The 22,499-nt window shown below is 31.1% G+C and overlaps 2 protein-coding genes across 5 annotated transcripts in view; one reads left to right on the top strand and one right to left on the bottom strand.

The window, feature by feature from the left end:
* Positions 1–8,609: 8,609 nt before the first annotated feature.
* On the bottom strand, positions 8,610–10,427 carry LOC135128292 (dnaJ homolog subfamily C member 18-like). Of its 2 annotated transcripts, none has more exons than XM_064055197.1 (7): positions 10,285–10,427; positions 9,872–10,182; positions 9,628–9,821; positions 9,511–9,579; positions 9,343–9,464; positions 9,126–9,286; positions 8,610–9,079 (listed from the first exon to the last, which is right to left on the bottom strand). In XM_064055197.1, exons 2-7 carry the CDS (start codon positions 10,110–10,112, stop codon positions 8,949–8,951), a joined length of 918 nt encoding a protein of 305 aa, XP_063911267.1. In that variant the 5' UTR covers positions 10,113–10,182; positions 10,285–10,427; the 3' UTR covers positions 8,610–8,948. The 2 variants fall into 2 exon arrangements, with proteins under 2 accessions (XP_063911267.1, XP_063911268.1); XM_064055198.1 differs by having other exon boundaries at positions 9,872–10,122.
* Positions 10,428–18,385: 7,958 nt separating this feature from the next.
* LOC135127677 (coiled-coil domain-containing protein 102A) overlaps positions 18,386–22,499 on the top strand; it is a 28,066-nt gene continuing 23,952 nt past the window's right edge. For all 3 annotated transcript variants that reach the window (XM_064054219.1, XM_064054220.1, XM_064054218.1), the window contains exons 1-2: positions 18,386–18,640; positions 18,710–19,059. In XM_064054219.1, coding sequence (XP_063910289.1) covers positions 18,524–18,640; positions 18,710–19,059 — 467 coding nt within the window. In that variant the 5' untranslated portion in view covers positions 18,386–18,523. The remainder of the gene's footprint in view (positions 18,641–18,709; positions 19,060–22,499) is intronic.

Below are 22,499 nucleotides of genomic sequence, written 5' to 3'. Positions count from 1 at the left end.
ACGTTTGCGTTTGCGTTTCAGTTTCAATCTGTCTCAGTCTCAGTCAAATGGAAGAATGAGATAGAGTGATAAATCGGAGAATGAAATGAATGAGTGATAAATCGAAGAATGAGAACGAGAGTGAGAGAATGAAAGAAAGAGAGTGATAAGTTAAATTTGGGTTTAAGTCCCGAATTAATTTCGGGACTAAGTTTGGGATTAAGTTTCGGTTTGCGTTTCAGTTTCAGTTTCAATCTATCTCAGTCTCAGTCTCAGTCAAATGGGAGAATGATATAGAGACTGATAAAAAGGAGAATGAGAGAGAAAGCGATAAATGGGTGGATAACAAAGAGCGATTAATGGGAGAATGAAAGAGAGAGAGTTGCGTTCGTTTCCCTTTCAGTTTCAATTTCAGTTTCAATCTGTCATAGTTTGAGTCTCAGTCTCAGTCAAATGGGAGAATGAGATAGAGAGTTGTAAATCGGAGAATGAGAGAGAAAGCGATAAATGAGAGAATGACAGAAAGTGACAAATGGGAGAATGAGATTGAGTGTGATGAAAGGGATATTGAGAGAGTGTGATAAATGGGAGAATTAGAGAGAGTGATAAAAGGGAGATTGCGAGAGATTGATAAATGGGAGAATAAAAGAGAGAGTGATAAATGGGTGAATGAGAGAGATTGATAAATGGGAGAATGAGAGAGAGAGAGAGTGATAAATGGAGAATGAGAGAGAGAGAGAGACCGATATGTGGGAGAATGAGAGAAAGAGTGATATATGGGAGAATGACACAGATTGATAAATGGGAGAATGAAAGAGATTGATTAATGGGATAATGAGAGAAAGTGATAAAAGTGAGAATGAAAGAGAAAACTATAAATGGGAGATCGAGAGAGAATGATAAATTGGAGAATTAGAGAGAAAGTAATAAATGCAGAATGAGAGAGAAAACGATAAATGAGAGAATGACAGAAAGTGACAAATGGGAGAATGAGATTGAGTGTGATGAAAGGGATATTGACAGAGTGTGATAAATGGGAGAATTAGAGAGAGTGATAAAAGGGAGATTGAGAGAGATTGATAAATGGGAGAATGAAAGAGAGAGTGATAAATGGGAGAATGACAGAAAGTCACAAATGGGAGAATGAGATTGAGTGTGATAAAGGGATATTGAGAGAGTGTGATAAATGGGAGAATTAGAGAGATTGATAAATGGGAGAATGAAAGAGAGAGTGATTAATGGGAGAATGAGAGAGATTGATAAATGGGAGAATGAGCGAGAGAGTGATAAATGGAGAATGCGAGAGAGAGAGAGAGAGACTGATGTGTGGGAGAATGAGAGAAAGAGTGATATATGGGAGAATGAGACAGATTGATAAATGGGAGAATGAAAGAGATTAATTAATGGGATAATGAGAGAAAATGATAAATTGGAGAATTAGAGAGAGAGTGATAAATGGAGAATGAGAGGGAAAGTGATAAATGGGAGAATGACAGAAAGTGACAAATGGGAGAATGAGTTTGAGTGTGATGAAAGGGATATTGAGAGAGTGTGATTAATGGGAGAATTAGAGGAAGTGATAAAAGGGAGATTGAGAGAGATTGAGAGAGATTGATAAATGGGAGAACGAAAGAGAGAGTGATAAATGGGAGAATGAGAGAGATTGATAAATGGGAGAATGAGAGAGAGAGAGAGTGATAAATGGAGAATGAGAGAGAGAGAGAGAGAGAGAGAGACCGATATGTGGGAGAATGAGAGAAAGAGTGATATATGGAAGAATGAGACAAATTGATAAATGGGAGAATGAAAGAGATTGATTAATGGGATAATGAGAGAAAGTGATAAAAGTGAGCATGAAAGAGAAAACTATAAATGGGAGATCGAGAGATTATGATAAATTGGAGAATTAGAGAGAGACTGATAAATGGAGAATGAGAGGGAAAGCGATAAATGTGAGAATGGAGGAGAGGGAGAGAGAGAGAGAGAGTGAGAGTGGTAAACAGGAGAATGAGAGAAAGTGATAAATGTGAGAGTGGCAGAAAGAGTGGTAAATGGGAGAATGATAGAGAGGGATAAATGGGAGAACGAGGGAGAGTTTGCAATTTTTCGATGTTTTGGTTTATCAATTTTTCGATATTTGGGTTTTAGGATTTTTCACTTTTTCGATTCTTCGGGTTTTTCATAATTACGAATTTTAGATTTTCCGATTTCTTGACTTCTCGTTTTTTTGATTTTTAGGTTTTTCTAGTTTTCGACTTTTCGATTTCTCGATCTTTTGATGTTTGGATTTCTCAATGCTTCAATTTTTTAATCGATAATTTATTTTTTCGAATGTTTTCAATTTTAGTTTTTGTTCGATTTTCAACTTTTTAATTTTTTTATTTTTCGGTCTTTTAGGTTTCAGATTTTTCTCTGGATTTCTGTTTTTTTCAGTGTTACGATTTTTCAATTTTTCAGTTTGTAAGGAGTTTATGTCGCCTTTTCTTTGATGTTCTTTTTTGGTCGTTTTTTTAATCGCTTTTTTTGTTTTACTTTTCGCCTTTTTATTGAATTTGTTTGCGCAACTTTTTTTGTGTGGACTTTGGTTTTGTCGCCTTTTTATGTGGAAGAACCGAATTTATAATAATAAAAATAACAAAAAGAAAAACGTTATTAGAACATCTATAAATTATATAATATAATCCCCCGAAAAATGTTCAAACTGCACCATTTGCATACATGCAATTGTTCATTAAAATTATTATGATCTAGACAATTGCATAACTTTAGGCATACAGTTTATAAAAAAAAAAAAACAAAATCGAAGAAGTTCTGACAGACAATTCTAGACTTAAATGCAGCGAGCCAATGTTATGTTTACTCCAACCTCCCATAAACCAAGTTTGCATCGAAATTCGCCGTCATCGCCAACCCACTCACCCAAAATAAACCTCCAATTATGCACCCACATGTCAAAGGCAAAAACGCGCTTCGGCAATCCATCCACCCAAGATATACATCCTGTCCTGCGGTCTCAGCCAGCTTGTTGCAGGACCGCACCACGTGCTCCTGCTTTGTTTTTGTTCGCTTCCGCCGAGAGCTCACTTCAGTGTGGCGCTTTTTACGGACCTACGACCGGCTAACCGCACGCGAATCTGCCAGAATTCATCAATGAAATCGGCGCTGCACCACGTGTTGCAGCAGGAGCGGCAGGAGCGGCAGGAGCGGATCGTTCGCCGCCGCGACGCGCCGACGTTAATCCGAGATTTATCGGCGGTTTGCTTTCGTTGAGACCGTGTGTTTGATTACCGAGCGCTATTATTTATTCGGAGGCTAATAATACTTTAAGACAATAATTGTTCTGGGGTTGGCGATCGGTGTTTATGATGGGGAGAGTACGTACAAGTTGAAGGTTCTATTTCGGTCACCACCTCCACATCCGCTGCTTTGGTGCAACCAGCGAGGTTATATTTGTGTTGGTGCATTAGCATTGGGTTTGGGGCTTCGGTGCTTTGTTCTTTGGTTTGGGTCTGGTGTGATGAGGAAAAATTGGGCGAAGGTTGTCTCGACGGTGAAGTGCAGATCAACAAATCTCGGTTCTTTGGAAATTTATAAAGATTTTTTGCCATTTTTATTTTCTGATTTAATAAACTTAGTAATTTTAAAAATATCGAGAAATTGAAAATTCGAAAAATCGAAAAATTGCAATATTGAAAAATGTGAAATTTAAATTATCGAAAAATTGAAGAGCAGAAAAATTTAAAAAATAAGAAATCAAAAACTGACAAAACCAAAATGTCGAAAGTTGGGAAATCGAAAAATTGAAAAATCAAAACATCGAAAAATCGAAAAATCTAAAATTTGAAAAAAGATATGTGGAAAAATCGGGCAATCGGAAAACAGAAGATTCAGAAAAGGTAAAATTGAAAAATTCAAAAATTGGAGAATCAGAAAAGTTGAAAAATGGAAAAATTAAAAAATAGTAAAACCAAAATACCGGAAAATTGAGAAACCTAAAAATAGAAATTTCGAAAAATTAAAAAATCGAAAAATTGAAAAATCCCAAAGCTGAAATGACGAAAAAATGGAAATTAAAAAAAATTTTAAATATCGAAAAATTGAACAATCGAAAAAGTGAGCATTTCCAAAACTGACACATTGAGAAAGTGACTAATCAAAAAATTGAAAAAAAAGAAATATCGAGAAATCGAAACATCAAAAGACCGAGAAATCGAAAAATCAAAAATTCGAAAAAATGCAAAATCGAAAAATGTAAAATTTAGTAATTTTCAAAATATCGAGAAATTGAAAATTCGAAAAATCGAAACATTTAAATATAGCAAAAATTGCAAAATTATTGTAAAATCGAAAAATGTGAAATTTAAATGATCCAAAAATTGAAGAGTAGATTCTCTCTCTTTCATTCCCCCATTTATCACTCTCTTTCGCATTCTTCGATTTGTCACTCTCTATCTCATTCTCCCTTTTGACTGAGACTGAGACTCAAACTAAGACCGATTGAAACTGAAACTGAAACGCAAACGCAAAGGTAAACCGAAACTTAAACCCGAAGTTTCTCCCATTTATATCACTCTTTCTCTTTCATTCTACAATTTATCGCTCTCCCTCATTCTCCTATTTATCAGTGAAACTGGAACTAGAACCGCAAGAACGTAACCGTAAGAACGCAACCGTAAGAACGTAACCGTAAGAGCTTAAACACGAGCTTCAATCTCTCTCATTCTCCCATTTATCACTCTCTTATTTCTCATTCTTCGTTTTATCACTCACTCATTCTCCGATTTATCATCACTCTCTATCTCATTCTCCCATTAGACTGAAACTGAGACTGAGACTCAGACTGAAACAGATTGAAACTGAAACTGAAACACAAATGCAAATGTAAACCGAAACTTAAACCCGAAGTTTCTCACATTTATCACTCTCTATCTCATTCTCCCGTTTGACTGAGACTCAGACTGAGATGAGACTGAGACAGATTAAAACTGAAACTGAAACGCAAAAGCAAACGCAAACGTAAACCGAAACTTGTACCCAAATTTAACGTATCACTCTCTCTTTCTTTCATTCTCCCGTTTATCACTCTCTCTCTCATTCTTCGATTTAACACTCTCTATCTCATTCTCCCATTTAACTGAGACTGAGACAGATTAAAACTGAAACTGAAAATAAAACAGAAACTCAAACGCAAACGTAATCTGAGACTTAAACCGGAAGTTGTTCTAGAAGTTAATCCCGAACTTAATCCCGAAATTAATTCGCATCTTAAAACCAAATTTAACTTATCACTGTCTCTCTTTCATTCTTCCATTTATCAGTCTCTCTCTCATTCTTCAATTTTTCACTCTCTATCTCATTCTCGCATTTTTCAATATTTCTCATTCTCCCATTTATCACTCTCTTTCAATCTCCCTTTTATCACTCCCTGTCATTCTCCCATCTATCGCTTTCTCTCTCATTTTCCATTTATCACTCTCTCTCTCTCTAATTCTCCAATTTATCATTCTCTCTCGATCTCCCATTTATAGCTTTCTCTTTCATTCTCAGTTTTATCACTTTCTCTCATTATCCCATTAATAAATCTCTATCATTCTCCCATTTATCAATCTGTCTCATTCTCCCATATATCACTCTTTCTCTCATTGTCCCATTTATCGGGCTCTCTCTCTCATTCTCCATTTATCACACTCTCTCATTTTCTCATTTATCAATCTCTCTCATTCTCCCATTTATCACCCTCTCTTTCATTCTCCCATTTATCAATTTCTCTCAATCTCCCTTTTATCAATCCCTCTCAATCTCCCTTTTATCACTCTCTCTCTAATTCTCCATTTATCACACTCTCTCAATATCCCTTTCATCACACTCAATCTCATTCTCCCATTTATCACTCTCTCTTTCATTCTCCCATTTTTAACACTCTCTGAATCTCCCTTTTATCCCTCTCTCTCTCTAATTCTCCCATTTATTACACTCTCTCAGTCTCCCTTTTATCACACTCTATCTCATTCTCCCATTTGTCACTCTCTGTCATTCTCCCATTTATCGCTTTCTCTCTCATTCTCCGATTTATCACTCTGGATCTCATTCTCCCATTTGGCGGAGACTAAGACAGACTGAAACTGAAACTTAAACTAAAACACAAACGCAAACGTAAACCGAAACTTAAACCCGAAGTTGGTCCAGAAGTTAATCCCGAACTTAATCCCGAGATTAATTCGGAAATTAAACCCAAATTTACTCTCTCTCTTTCATTCTCCCGTTTATCACTCTTTCTCTGATTCTTCGATTTATCATTCTCTATCTCGTTCTTCAATTTTTCAGTATCTCTCTTATTCTTCGATTTACCACTCTATCTCATTCTCCCATTTTTCAATATCTCTCATTCTCCCATTTATCGCTTTCTCTCTCATTCTCCGATTTATCACTCTCTATCTCATTCTCACATTTGACTGAGACTGACACAGACTGAGACAGAGTGAAATTGAAACTGAAACGCAAACACACACGCAAAAGTAAACCGAAACTTAAACCCGAAGTTTCGCCCATTTATCACTCTCTCTCTCTTTCATTCTACAATTTATCACTCTCTCATTTTCCTATTTATCAGTGAAACTGGAACTAGAACTGTAAAAACGTAAGAACCGAACCGTAAGAACGTAACCGTAAGAGCTTAAACATGAGTTTAAACACGAACTTCAATCTTTCTCATTCTCCCATTTTATCACTTTCTTATTTCTCATTCTTCGATTTATCACTCACTCATTCTCCGATTTATCATTCTCTATCTCATTATCCCATTCGACTGAAACTGAAACACAAACGCAAACGTAAACCGAAATTTAAACCCGAAGTTTCTCCCATTTATCACTCTCTATCTTATTGTCCCATTTGACTGAGACTCAGACTGAGATGAGACTGAGATAGATCGAAACTTAAACTGAAACGCAAAAACAAACGCAAACGTAAACCGAAACTTAAACCCAAATTTAACGTATCACTCTCTCTCTCTTTCATTCTCCCGTTTATCACTCTTTCTCTCTCTCGTTCTTCGATTTAACGCTCTCTATCTCATTCTCCCATTTGACTGAAACTGAGACTGAGACTCAGACTGAGACAAATTGAAACTGAAACTGAAACTAAAACACAAACCCAAACGCAAACGTAAGCCGAAACTGAAACCCGAAGTTGGTCAAGAAGTTAATCCCGAACTTAATCCCGAAATTAATTCGAAACTTAAACCCAAATTTAACTTATCACTCTCTCTCTTTCATTCTTCTGTTTATCAGTCTCTTTCTCATTCTTCGATTTTTCACTCTCTATCTCATTCTCCCATTTTTCAATATTTCTCATTCTCCCATTTATCACTCTCTTTCAATCTCCCTTTTATCACTCTCTGTCATTCTCCCATCTATCGCTTTCTCTCTCATTCTCCATTTATCACTCTCTCTCTAATTCTCCAATTTATCAATCTCTCTCATTCTCCCATATATCACTCTTTCTCTCTTTCTCTCATTTTTAACACTCTCTCAATCTCCCTTTTATCACTCTCTCTCTAATTTTCTCATTTATCACACTCTCTCAGTCTCCCTTTTATCACACTCTCTCTCATTCTCCCATTTGTCACTCTCTGCCATTCTCCCATTTATCGCTTTCTCTCTCATTCTCCGATTTATCACTCTCTATCTCATTCTCCCATTTGGCGGAGACTGAGTCAGCTTGAAACTGAAACTTAAACCCAAACGCAAACGTAAACCGAAATTTAAACCCGAAGTTGGTCCAGAAGTTAGTCCCGAAATTAATTAAGAACTTAAACCCAAATTTAACTTATCACTCTCTTTCTTTCATTCTCCCATTTATCACTCTCTTTCGCATTCTTCGATTTATCACTCACTCATTCTCCTATTTATCACTCTATTTCTCATTCTCCCATTTGACTAAGATTGATGAGACAGATTGAAACTGAAACTGAAACTGAAACTGAAACGCAAACGTAAATCGAAACTTAAATCCGAAGTTGGTCCAGAAGTTAATCCCGAACTTAATCCCGAAATTAATTCGGAATTTAAACCCAAGTTTAACTTATCACTCTCTCTCTTTCATTCTCCCATTGATCACTCTCTCTCGTAAACGCAAAAACGTAAACATGAAAACGTAAACGCAAAAACGTAAACATGAAAACGGAAACGTAAAAGCGTAAACTTAAACCTACATTTTGTTACATTATAATTAGATTCGGAAAGATTGCTAAACTATAACATTGCTAGCCCGTCATTGACAATTTTCTTCATGTCTCTTACCATATCACTCAATGAATTTATCGTAGAGATTAGACACTTCACTTTTAAAATCTATGAATAGGTGTATTGTTGGTTGCATAAGCAGGCACCCTGCTAATCAATAAAATTCCTTAAAAATTACCCAGTCAAAGAAAGATTTAAAATATGTTAGTGATATTATTAGAAATTTCCCACTTGAGAATGTAAAAAGTACGTCACTGGTCGAAGTCTTAAGTGACAGATTGCAATGACTGTTTTTTATTTTGTAATTTATCGTCGGATAAAATTATGTTTATTTAAAAATGTCTTGATTGTTCCCCAGGACATTTAAAAAATCGATAAAAACTTACCAAAGTTTACATTTTTATTGTCACTTATACGTACAGAAATTTCGTAAAGTTACGCAATCAATTTGAATAAAGCGTTGTTAATAATAATTAATAATAATGTTAATATAATTATCTAACGGCGAAGTCCATCCCAATTCCAGTGCTTATGAAACTGTATAATACAATATAATAAAACATTAGACCGCGTCTGGTCGTGGGAATGGTTAAACGCTGTATGTTTGACAACCACTGAAATATCACAGCTTTAGTTTTGCATTCTTGAGCGCAGCACGATACAAATAAATAAATCACAAACAATTATTAATACAAAAATATGTCTCCTAAGCCTAAATGAAACACATCATGACAACTTGGAAAATCTGTGGTCAAAATTCTTCAGCATATTGCAGGCCGGCAGTCTTATTTCGTCGAATTCTTCAAACGTGATCCAACTCTTGAATTTCGCGTACATTTGCCGAACAAACAAATAACCTAAGAACAAAATTGAAACCATATTTCAAAATCAGTCAAAACTCACTTTTTTGTTCAGCACACGCACGTTCCAGATCTTGCAGATACTCCTTTTCTATGGTTTTCTCAAGTTCGTCCAAAGAAAAACCTCTTAATCTTTTAATAAAGTTGCTTTCAACGTAATATCGTATTTTTTTATTTAGAGTACGTCGCGCGACGTAGAAACGCCTACAAAGCAATTTTTTACTGAAAAATGTGGCTAATTTGTTAGTTAGATGCGTTACCGAGTGGATTTAAGGCTGTACACGGTGTCTACATCTTTCGAGCTCTTTTTGGCGTCGGGTGATACATTGTATAAGGCAGTGAGGATTACAACACCAATAAAAATGTACCAATAGTAGGCATTCTATAAAAAAAAATCAGAAGTTTTCTATTTTGTAAGACATAGTTACCTGGTTTGTGTTTTCTGGTTGAGGATCTTGTCGATTTTCCCTTTGTTTCCTATGCGCAGTTCCATTTGTCTGAAAACTTCAACCTTAACCACATTTTTTGTCAAGCAAATTTAGTACCTTTTGTTGACGATCATCATTTTGTTCCCATTCCGCTTTAAAATGACGTTTGAAAAATTCTTCATCATACTTCTTGAAAAATTCCTCTTCGTTAAAAGTTCGATTGGAACCATTAGCTTCTGGTCGCTTCGGAGCTTCATCTGTTCCACCCACATTGCTTTTCGGGGGACCGATTAAAGTTTCTCTAGCTTTGGCTGAAACATGACCGAATTAAATTGAATTAACACTAGCATTACCAGCATACCCAATTTCTTGAAAGCTTCCTCTGCTCCTGGACATTTGTTCTTGTCGGGGTGAACTTTCAACGATACCTTCCTGAACACACGCTCGATTTCGGGCTTGGTGGCGGTTCTCTGGACTCCCAAAATTTCGTAATGGTCGCCACATTTGTTGATTCTGTTGACTTCTTTTTGCTGTGCGGGGGTGCAGCGAGAATGGGGTGGTGTTTGGTGTGTATTGTGGTATTTTGTTTCGGGTTTCGTCATGGTGATTCATCTAGACAGATTGATGTCTAAATGCATGAATAGGTTTTCGTTGAAAAGTAATACTTATCTTCTGATAAGATAAAAATAGTATCGATGGGATTTCCGGGGATTGAATACAATAAATTGTTGTATGTGACACCTTAAAATAGTATTTAAAAGTATAATTACCTACCTATTACAGTAAGCCCTCTCTTGTTTTGGAAAAACATGTCACCACACGGGTTCAGAGTCTTGGAACTTAAGCAAAAACATGGATTATCTTCAAGTAGTGTAGAAGAAATGTCTCCATGTTATTTTTCACAAATCGGATGATAAGGAAGTGGGGTTTCCCGTTCGCTTGAAGTTTTCTCTGAGTACTTCGATATGTACAGTTTTTAATTTCGTTTTTCATTGTTGATATTTCTTATAAATTTAGTTCTTCAAAAGATGCTAAAAAATGCTACAAAAAAATCAACTAAAAAACGGAGACAACAAAAAGAGACAAAAGTAGAGGATTTAAGTTGATCACTACAAAAATTTACCATGTTTTAAGCTTCTTGTGGAAATAAGTCTACACATACTAAGACAAAAAGGCAAAATGTAGCCCCGCCCACCCGCCCTGTCTCAATTGTGATGATTTTTTTTATTCGTCGTGAGCCAAAGGGGCGGAGCTTAACTGCAAAATCCTTATTTCTCTACGAGAAATTAAAAACACGTTTCTGAATATCGTGCTGTTCACAGAATACTATGTGTTGTATATTAAGAAAAAAATAAAGCCGAAGATTGGCCCCACCCATTCCCGCCCAAATCTCAATTCGCAATTGTGATGAATTTTTCATTCGTTGTCAGATCGAGGGCGGGGCTTGATTGCAAGATCGATATCTGTCTACAAGAATTTAATAATATATAATAATAATAATATATATATTTGGTCTCCACAGATACATATATGTATAACAGTATATAAGACAAGTCAAAAAGAAAAAAATACAAACAAAGAAACACTAAAACTAAAAATTAAAAACTAAACATTTAACAAGCAAAATAACAAAAAGACAAAATGATATTGTCAACATGCCATCAACCTTGAAAAAATTCACCTAGGGAATAATAACATTTATCTGTTAAAAATACTTTTAAATTTTTCCTAAATGATGATATTAACTGACAATTTTGAATATTCACTGGCAAGTAATTGAAAATTCTAACTCCCATACAATCAGTTGCTAACACACCAACATTACAACGTTTAAACGGAACATGAATCTGATGTTTTTGTCGGGTATTTACTTTATGTACGTTATGGACATACGTTAGATTATGTCGGTTTTTATAAATGTGAACACTCATTTCAAATATGTATAATGACGGAAGAGTCAATATATTTAATTTTTTAAAAAGGCTTTTGCAGCTTGTATGTTTACTTGCACCGGCAATTGTTCTGATTTACCATTTTGAACATGTTTTAAGTTTTTTGTTCTGAAAAAACAACTACGTATATTATGAAAAAGGCAAAATATAACTCCACCCACCCACCCTATCTCAATTGTGATGATTTATTGTTGTTTCGATTTCTCGATATTTCAATTTTTTAATTTCTCGGTTTTAGATTTTTTGGTTTTTCTATTTTTCAATTTTTCTTTTTTTTTTATTTTAGATTATTCAATTTTTCGGTTTTTTGATTTTTCAATGTTTCTTATTCTCTATTTATTGAGATTTTGATGTTTCGATTTTTCGATACTTTTTAAATGTCGATAAACTTTTCGATTTTTGAGTTTTTAACTCTTCGATTTAGCCTATTTTGATTTTTCCATTTCTCGATTTTTCAATGTTTTAATGTCTCCATTTGTTCAATGTCTTCAATGTTTCCTGTATTTCCAGTTTTTCGTCACTTCTGTTTTGGAATTTTCAAATACTCATATTTTCAGTTCTTCGATTCTTCAACTTTCCGATTTTTCAACTTTCCCGATTTTTAAATTTTGGATTTTCGACTTCTGATCTCGCGGTTTTTCGATTTTTCGACTTCAAATTTTCGATTAGATGTTTTAGGTGTTTAGATTTCTTGATTTTTCTGTTTTTCAATTCTTCGATTTTTCTATATTTTAATTTTCCAATTTTGAAAACTTTATATTTTTTTTTAGACTTCGAATTTTTAAATTTTATATTTTTCAACTTTTCGATTTTTTATATTTAACATCTTTCGATTCTTCAAATTTTCGATTTCTCGATTTCTCAATTTTTCGAGATTTCTGTTTTGCGATTTTTCAATCTTTCGACTCTCCAGTTTTTCGATTTTTAAGTTTTTCAATTTGTCAGTTTTTCATTTAGTGACATTTTTAAATTCTCAATTTCTGGATTAATTGATTTTTGATTTTCCCATTTCTCGGTTTCTCGATTTCACAATGTTCGAATTTTCAATTTTTCAATTTTTCGCATTTTTTCAGTTTTGCGATTTTCAAGGTTTAAATTTCCAATTTTTTTGATTTTCGGCCTTTGGATTTGTGAAATTTTTTATTTTTCGATTCTTAAATTTTTCTTTCGTTTTTTAATTTGGATATTTCAGTTTCGAGATTTTGCAATATTTTGATTTTTCAAGTTTTCGTATTTTTTATTTTTATATTTTTAAGTTTTTTTTGATGTTTTTTGATGTTTCGGTTTCTCAATCTTTCAATTTTTCGATTTCTTGATTTTGATGTTTCAATTTTCGATTTTTCAATTTTTATATTTATGGTTTATTTTTCGATTTTGACCTATTTTGATTTTTCAATTTTGCAATTTTTTGGTTTTTGTATTTCTCAAATTTTTAATTTTTCAACATTTCAATTTGTAAATTTTTCGTTCGTTTCTCAATTTTTCGATATTTCTGTTTTGGTATTTTGAAATAGTTCGATTTTTCAATTTTTCGTAGTTTTTGTTTCTCAATTATTCAGTTTTTTTGGTGTTTCGATTTCTCGATCTTTCAATTTTTCAATTTCACGGTTTTAGAATTTTCGATTTTTCTATTTTTCAATTTTTTATTTTTCGATTGTTCAATTTTTCGGTTTTTAGATTTTTTGATTTTTCAATTTTTCTAATTGTCTTTATTGAGATTTTGATGTTTCGATTTTTCGATGCTTTTTAAATGTCGATAAACTTTTCCATTTTGGAGTTTTTAACTCTTCGATTTTTCTATTTTGGCCTATTTTGATTTTTCAATTTTTTGATTTTTCGACTTCTCATTTCCATTTCTCGATTTTCCAATGTTTTAATGTCTCGTTTTGTCGATTTTTCAATTTTTGAACATTTCAATCATTTCATTTTTCGTCTTTTCGGCTTTTGAATCTTCCAATTTTTCGATTTTCGATTTTTCAATTATTCGATTTCCCAGTTTTTTGTCACTTCAGTTTTGGAATTTTCAAATACTCATTTTTCCAGTTCTTCGATTCTTCAAGTTTCGAATTTTTCAACTTTGGCGATTTTTAAATTTTGGTTTTTAGATTTTTTGATTTTTCAATTTTTCTAATTCTCTATTTATTGAAATTTTGATGTTTTTAACTATCCGATTTTTCTACTTTGGCCTATTTTGATTTTTCAGTTTTTTGATTTTTCGATTTCTCATTTCCATTTCTCGATTTTTCAATGTTTTAATATCTCGAGTTGTCAATTTTTCAATTTTTTTACATTTCAATGTTCCAATTTTTTTTTTTAATTTTCGGCTTTTGGATTTCTGAAGTTTTTAATTTTTCGATTCTTAAATTTTTCTTTCGTTTTTTAATTTTTGGATATTTCAGTTTCGAGATTTTGCAATATTTTGATTTTTATATTTTTAATTTTTTTTTGATGTTTCGGTTTCTCAATCTTTCAATTTTTCGATTTCTTGATTTTGATGTTTCGATTTTTCGATTTTTCAATTTATATACTTATGGTTTATTTTTCGATTTTTGCCTATTTGGATTTTTCAATTTTGCAATTTTTCGGTTTTTGTATTTCTCAAATTTTTTATTTTTCCACATTTCAATTTGTAGATGTTTTAGTTTTAGGATTTTTTAATCTTTCGAGTTTAAAATTTTTCTTTCGATTTTTTCATTTTTGGATATTTCAGTTTCGAGATTTTGCAATATTTTGATTTTTATATTTTTAATTTTTTTTGATGTTTCGGTTTCTCAATCTTTCAATTTTTCGATTTCTTGATTTTGATGTTTCGATTTTTCGATTTTTCAATTTATATACTTATGGTTTATATTTCAATTTTTGCCTACTTTGATTTTTCAATTTTGCAATTTTTCGGTTTTTGTATTACTCAAATTTTTAACTTTTCCACATTTCAATTTGTGTATGTTTTAGTTTTGGGATTTTTCAATTTTTCGATTCCCAAATTTTTCTTTCGTTTCTGAATTTTTCGATATTTCAATTTTGGGATTTTGCATTACTTCGATTTTTCAATTTTTCGTATTTTTTGTTTTCAAATTTTTCAGTTTTTTGTTGTTTCGATTTCTCGATCTTTCAATTTTTCAATTTCTCGGTTTTAGATTTTTTATTATATTATATTACATATTATATTATTTTTCGATTCTTAAATTTTTCTATCGTTTTTTAATTTTTGGATGTTTCAGTTTCGAGATTTTGCAATATTTTGATTTTTCAATTTTTCGTATTTTTGATTTTTATTTTTATAAGTTTTTTGATGTTTCGGTTTCTCAATCTTTCAGTTTTTCGATTTCTTGATTTTGATGTTTCGATTTTTCGATTTTTCAGTTTTTATATTTATGGTTTATTTTTCAATTTTGGTCTACTTTGATTTTTCAATTTTGTAATTTTTTGGGTTTTTGTATTTCTCAAATTTTTAATGTTTCCACATTTCAATTTGTGTATGTTTTAGTTTTGGGATTTTTCAATTTTTCGATTTCTAAATTTTTCTTTCGTTTCTCTATGTTTAGATATTTTAGTTTTGGGATTTTGCAATATTTCGATTTTTCAATTTTTCGTACTTTTTGTTTTTAAATTTTTCAGTTTCTTTATTGTTTCTATTTCTCGATCTTTCAGTTTTTCATTTTATCGGTTTTAGATTTTTTGGTTTTTCTATTTTTCAATTTTTTGTTCTTCGATTGTTCATTTTTTCGGTTTTTAGATTTTTTGATTTTTCAATTTTTCTAATTCTCTATTTATTGAGATTTGATGTTTCAATTTTTCGGCTTTTGAATCTTCCAATTTTTCGATTTTCGATTTTTCAATGATTCGATTTCCCAGTTTTTCGTCACTTCAGTTTTGGAATTTTCAAATACTCAATTTTTCAGTTCTTCGATTCTTCAATTTTCCGATGTTTCAACTTTCGCGATTTTTAAATTTTGGATTTTCGACTTCTGATCTCGCGGTTTATCGATTTTTTGACTTTTCAAATTTTCGATTTTTAAATTTTAGATGTTTTAGGTGTTTCTATTTCTCGATTTTTCAGTTTTTCCATTCCTTGATTTTTCTATAGTTTAATTTTCCAATTTTGAAAATTTTAGAATTCTTTTCTTTTTCGATTTTTCGAATTTTAAAATTTTTGGTTTTTCAGTTTTTCGATTTTTTATATTTAACATTGTTTGATTCTTCAAATTTTCGATTTCTCGATTTCTTCATCTTTCCATTCCTCAATTTTTCGAGATTTCAGTTTTGCGATTTTTTAGTGTTTCGACTCTCCAGTTTCTCGATTTTTACGTTTTTCAATTTTTCACTTATTCAATTAGTGACATTTTTAAATTTTCAATTTTTCGATTTCTCAATTTCTGGATTAATTGATTTTTGATTTTCCCATTTCTTGCGATTTTCAAGGTTTAAATTTTCAATTTTTTTAATTCTCAGCTAGTACCTGCTAAAATAAAACCGATTTTGACAAATTTTTGAGGCGATTACCAACTATCAAGTTTTTTGTACCCTGTAAACTACAAATTCTAAAAAACGCTATCATATTTCTCAAACCTCGAATTTTGTTTTTAATCGATATTTAAGTTTCAAAAAGTTTAATCATGTAGATTACCACAGAAATTGAAAATTCCCAAATTACAATTTTTTTATGGGACTGAACAGACAAATTTTGGTTGGATTTTCATTATTTACAGGATAATCTTAAAGTCCACCTAAAATTTTGTCTAAATCTAGCCATTAGTACTTGCTAAGATAAGAATGATTTTGGCAAATGAAATACCTTCTAAGAAAAGCGAGGGCGGGTGGGCGGGGCTAGTACCTGCTAAAATAAGATCGATTTTGGCAAATTTTTAAGGCAATTAAATACCAACAAGTTTTTTCTACCCTGTAAACTACAAATTCTAAAAAACGCTATCATATTTCCCAAACCTTGAATTTTGTTTTTAATCGATATTTAAGTTTCAAAAAGTTTAATCATGTAGATTACCACAGAAATTGAAAATTCTCAAATTACAATTTTTTTATGGGACTGAACAGACAAATTTTGGTTGGATTTTCATTATTTACAGGATAATCTTAAAGTCCACCTAAAATTTTGTCTAAATCTAGCCATTAGTACTGCTAAGATAATACTGAATTTGGGCAAATGAAATACCTTCTAAGAAAAGCGAGGGCGGGTGGGCGGGGCTAGTATCTGCTAAAATAAGACCGATTTTGGCAAATTTTTAAGGTAATTACCTACCAACAAGTTTTTTCTACCCTGTAAATTACAAATTCTAAAAAACGATTTCTGAAATTTTTAATTTTTCGATTCTTAAATTTATCTTTCGTCTTTTAATTTTTGGATATTTCATTATTTGCAATATTTTGATTTTTAAATTTTTCGTATTTTTTATTTTTATATATTTAAATTTTTTTGATGTTTCGGTTTCTCAATCTTTCAATTTTGGATTTCTTGATTTTGATGTTTCGATTTTTCGAGTTTTCAGTTTTTATATTCATGGTTTATTTTTCGATTTTGGCCTGTTTTGATTTTTCAATTTTGCAGTTTTTGGATTTTTGTATTCCTCAAATTTTTAATTTTTCCACATTTCAATTTGTAGATGTTTTAGTTTTGGGATTTTTCAATTTTTCGATTTCTAAATTTTTCTTTCGTTTCTCAATTTTTTCATATATCAGTTTTAGGATTTTGCAATATTTCGATTTTTCGTATTTTTTGTTTTTAAATTTTTCAGTCTTTTTGTTGTTTCGATTTCTCGATGTTTCAATTTTTCAATTTCTCGGTTTTAGATTTTTCGGTTTTTGTATTTTTCAATTTTTTATTTTTCGATTGTTCAATTTTTCGGTTTTTAGATTTATTGAATTTTCAATTTTTCTAATTCTCTGTTTATTGAGATTTTGATGTTTCGATTTTTCGATGCTTTTTAAATGTCGACAAACTTTTCGATTTTTGAGTTTTTAACTATTCGATTTTTCTACTTTGGCCTATTTTGATTTTTCGACTTCTCACTTCCATTTCTCGATTTTTCAATGTTTTAATATCTCGAGTGTCGATTTTTCAGTTTTTGAACATTTCAATGTCTCAATTTTTCGACTTTTCGGCTTTTGAATTTTCCAATTTTTCGATTTTCGATATTTCAATGATTCGATTTCCTAGTTTTCCGTCACTTCAGTTTTGGAATTTTCAAATACCCATTTTTTCAGTTCTTCTATTCTTCAATTTTCCAATTTTTCAACTTTCGCGATTTTTAAATTTTGGATTTTTCAACTTTTCGATTTTTTATATTTAACATTTTTCAATTCTTCTAATTTTTGGTTTCTCGATTTCGTCATGTTTCCATTCCTCAATTTTTCGAGATTTCAGTTTTTTGATTTTTACGATTTTCAGTTTTTCAATTACTTGGTGACATTTTTAAATTTTCAATTTTTCGATTTCTCAATTTCTGGATTAATTGATTTTTGATTTTCCCAATTTTCGGTTTTTCGATTCTACAATGTTCGAATTTTCAATTTTTCAGTTTTTCGCATTTTCAGTTTTTCGATTTTCAAGGTTAATTTTTCAATTTTTAGATGTTTTAGTTTGGGGAATTTTCAATTTTTCGATTCTTAAATTTTTCTTTCGTTTTTAATTTTTCGATATTTCAGTGGCGACGAATTTAAAACTTATGAAGGATCACATATGTATTTGCTTCGTCGGTGTATATCTGGTTGCCTATATCTCCAAGTTTTGTAAAAATGGAATGAACCTATTTATTTTAGTTACATTATAGCGAACTATTTCTTTCAATATCATTTAAGGCTTCAGATCTAAATTTGCGCGTAATTAGGGCAAAATTCGTATTTGTATACAAATTGTACGCTTCCGACCCCTCCCCAACCCACACCGCCGCTGTCAAAACTCTGCCAAACTGTCAAAAGTGAGGTTAACCAACTGTCAGTTGCCACAGTCACTCCTAAAAATGTTTTCTCTCGCAAACCCCCGCAGCTGCCCAGTCTGACCCGAAAACCGCCCCACCCGCCCCAAAATATGTGAATGCACCCCCAAGATGTCGCAAAGCACAACCAGCGGAACCTCCTCGCGGCGTCACCACGGCCGAGATCACGACACAGCCTCCATCACATCCTCCAGAATCGCGGACATCACCGAGTGGGAAGCAAATGAGGTAAACCACTTTTTCCGCAGCACCATGTACGCAGAACGCGAAGAAACCGAATTCCTGGAAATCTTGCAGGCCCTGCGGCAGCGCGAGCTGGAGGAGGCCCGGGGGCGGGCCGCCCAGATGGAGAAGACGATGAGGTGGTGGTCGGACTGCACGGCCAACTGGCGGGAGAAGTGGAGCAAGGTCCGGAACGAGAGGAACAAGGCCCGGGAGGAGTGCAAGCAGCTGCGGACCAAGCTGGACTCGACGGCCAAAGACAGCGCCACGTACAAGCGCGAGAAGGAGGAGCTGGAGGTGCAGAACGACCAGTTGAAGAAGGAGATCGAGAAGATTCATCTGCTGCTGCTGAAGCATGCCGGGCAGTTTGATAGTCAGATTTTTGAGGCGCTGGGGGAGGACCCCCTCAAGGATTTCGCTTTCAGGTACTGTGAGTGGCACTAACACCTATTTCGTGGTTAGAATCTTTAATAGGAATTAATTGATTCATTGTGGTAGAACAAAAAAAATTGTTCTTGATTTAAATGTTACTCTATGACATAAACAATGGAATGTTTAAACAGTAAATATTAACAAAAAATAACCCAATGTTTATAGCAATTAAAGGATAATAACAGTGTACAGATTCTTTTTCTAAACTTATAAAATATAATATACATATAAATTCAGGAGTTATTGACTGGGTGCGTCACTAAGTGGCTTAAATGTGCACTGTGCTTGAATATTATGTGGTCAACTAAATTCCGTTTACCGAACATATGGAGTTATAAAATTGCGTGATGTCGGCAGATGATGCTGCTAATATAAAATTTTAATAATTTTCGAAATATTCGGTGCGAAAGTATGTTTTTTTTTTAATTTAAAAATTTCGATATTTCAACGGTTGCAGGTATCAAAGAAAGAAAGCCGGAAGTGAGTTTCAGAGCTCGAAATCTACAAGAAAAATTGGACAACCAAAAAATCGAAAATTAAAGAACTCAAAAATCGGAAAATCTGAAATTTAAAAAATGGAAAAATTAAAATTTCGAACAATTGAAGACTCGAAAGTTGTAATGAAATATCGAGAAATCGAAAAAATCAAATTCGTAATGTCTAAAAGTCGAAAAATCGAAAATTTCAAAAATCGAATAATTGAAAAACCAAAAATCTGATAAATCGAAAAGTTTGAACATTGGGAAATCGAAAAATTGAAAGATTGAAAAATCGAGAAATCGAAACAAAAAATCAAAATAAAATTTAAAAAATCGAAAAATTGAAAAATTAAAAAATCATGAAATATCGAAAAATTGAAAAATCAATAAATCGAAAACTTTAAAATTACCAAAACCAAAAGACTGAAAAATTGAGAAATTTAGAAATCGAAAAATTGAAAAATTGGAAAACCAAAAAATTGAAAAATTAAAGAACTCAAAAATCGGAAAATCTGATATTTAAAAAATGGAAAAATTAAAATTTCGAACAATTGAAGACCGTCGTAATGAAAAATAGAAAAATCGAAAAATCAAAGAAATTACATTCGAAAAATCTTTAATTTATTAAAAATCGAAATATTGGAAAATCTCAAAACTGAAACATCGAAAAATGAAAAAACGAGAAATTTAAAAGTCGAAAATCTGATTAGTCGAAAAATTTTAACATTGGAAAATCGAAAAATTGAATGATTGAAAAATTGTAAAATAAAGAAATCTAAAATTTAATGAATCGAAAAATTAAAATATCGAATAATTGAAGAATCGAAAGTCGTAGTGAAAAGTAGAGAAATCGAAAAATCAAAAATCTGATACTTCGAAAAATTTAAACATTGGAAATTCGAAAAATTTAAGAATTCAAAAATCGGAAAATCTGAAATTTAAAAAATGGAAAAATTAAAATTTCGAAAAACTGAAGACTCGAAAGTTGTAATGAAAAATCGAGAAATCGAAAAAATCGAAAAAATTAAATTCGTAAAATCTAAAATTAAAAAAATCTCAAAACTGATACATCGCAAAATGAAATGGAAAATCGAGAAGTCTAAAAGTCGAAAAATCGAAAATTTCAAAAATCGAATAATTGAAAAAGCAAAAATCTGATAAATCGAAAAATTTTAACATTGGGAAATCGAAAAATTGAAAGATTGAAAAATCGAGAAATCGAAACAAAAAATCAAAATAAAATTTAAAAAATCGAAATATTGAAAAATTAAACAATCATGAAATATCGAAAAATTGAAAAATCAATAAATCGAAAAATTGAAAAATTGGAAAACCAAAAAATTGAAAAATTAAAGAACTCAAAAATCGGAAAATTTGAAATTTAAAAAATGGAAAAATTAAAATTTCGAACAATTGAAGACTCGAAAGTCGTAATGAAAAATAGAAAAATCGAAAAATTAAAGAAATTACATTCAAAAAATTTTTAATTTATAAAAAATCGAAATATTGGAAAATCTCAAAACTGAAACATCGAAAAATGGAAAATCGAAAAATTGAAGGATTGAAAAATTGTAAAATAAAGAAATCTAAAACTTAATAAATCGAAAAATTGAAATATCGAATAATTGTAGAATCGAAAGTCGTAGTGAAAAATAGAGAAATCGAAAAATAAAAAAAATTAAATTCGAAAAATCGAAAATTTAAAAAATTGAATAATCGAAAATCAAAAATCTGATACTTCGAAAAATTTAAACATTGAAAATTCGAAAAATTTAAGAATTCAAAAATCGGAAAATCTGAAATTTAAAAAATGGAAAAATTAAAATTTCGAAAAACTGAAGACTCGAAAGTTGTAATGAAAAATCGAGAAATCGAAAAAATCAAATTCGTAAAGTCTAAAAGTCGAAAAATCGAAAATTTCAAAAATCGGAAAATTTGAAATTTAAAAAATGGAAAAATTAAAATTTCGAACAATTGAAGACTCGAAAGTCGTAATGAAAAATAGAAAAAACGAAAAATCAAAGAAATTACATTCGAAAAATCTTTAATTTATAAAAAATCGAAATATTGGAAAATCTCAAAACTGAAACATCGAAAAATGGAAAATCGAGAAATTTAAGTCGAAAATCTGATAAATCGAAAAATTTTAGAAAATCTAAAAATAGTAAGATTTATATTTTTGATGTTTTTTTCTCTGAATACTTTTGTTTATGTTATTTGTTTCCACTATAGACTAATTGTCTGTTGGAATAAAGTTCTATTTATTTATTTATTTATTTATTTATTTAAAAATTAAAATATCGAATAATTGAAGAATTGAAAGTCGTAGTGAAAAATAGAGAAATCGAAAAATCAAAAAAATTAAATTCGAAAAATCGAAAATTTAAAAAGTTGAATATTCGAAAATCAAAAATCTGATACATCGAAAAATTTAAACATTGGAAAATGGAAAAATTAAAGGATTGAAAAATTGAAAAGTCAAGAAATCTAAAATTTAATAAATCGAAAAATTGAAAAATATATAAATCGCAAACATGAAAATTCCCAAAACTCAAAGTTGATTGGAAAATTTAAAAATTTAGAAATCGAAAAATTGAAACATCAAACCTGATTAATCGAAAAATTGAAAAATTAAAGAACTCAAAAATCGGGAAATCTAAAATTTAAAAAATGGAAAAATTGAAGACTCGAAAGTCGTAGTGAAAAATAGAGAAATCGAAAAATCAAAAAAATTAAATTCGAAAAATCTAAAATTTAAAAAATCAAAATTTTGAAAAATCTCAAAAATAGAAACATCGCAAAAAGGAAAATCGAGAAGTCTAAAAGTCGAAAAATCGAAAAATTTAAACAATGGTAAATCGAAAAATTGAAGTGTTGAAAAATTTGAAAAATCAAGAAATCTTAAAATATAATAATTCGAAAAATTAAAATAATCAAACATTGAAGAATCGAAA

Source organism: Zophobas morio, unplaced genomic scaffold, assembly GCF_036711695.1.
Source record: "Zophobas morio isolate AGI-343-1 ecotype UQ-CSIRO unplaced genomic scaffold, CSIRO_AGI_Zmor_V1 ptg000012l, whole genome shotgun sequence".
Lineage (NCBI taxonomy): Eukaryota > Metazoa > Arthropoda > Insecta > Coleoptera > Tenebrionidae > Zophobas > Zophobas morio.
Note: the sequence above shows the minus strand (reverse complement) of the source record. Positions and strands in the feature narration are given on the sequence as shown.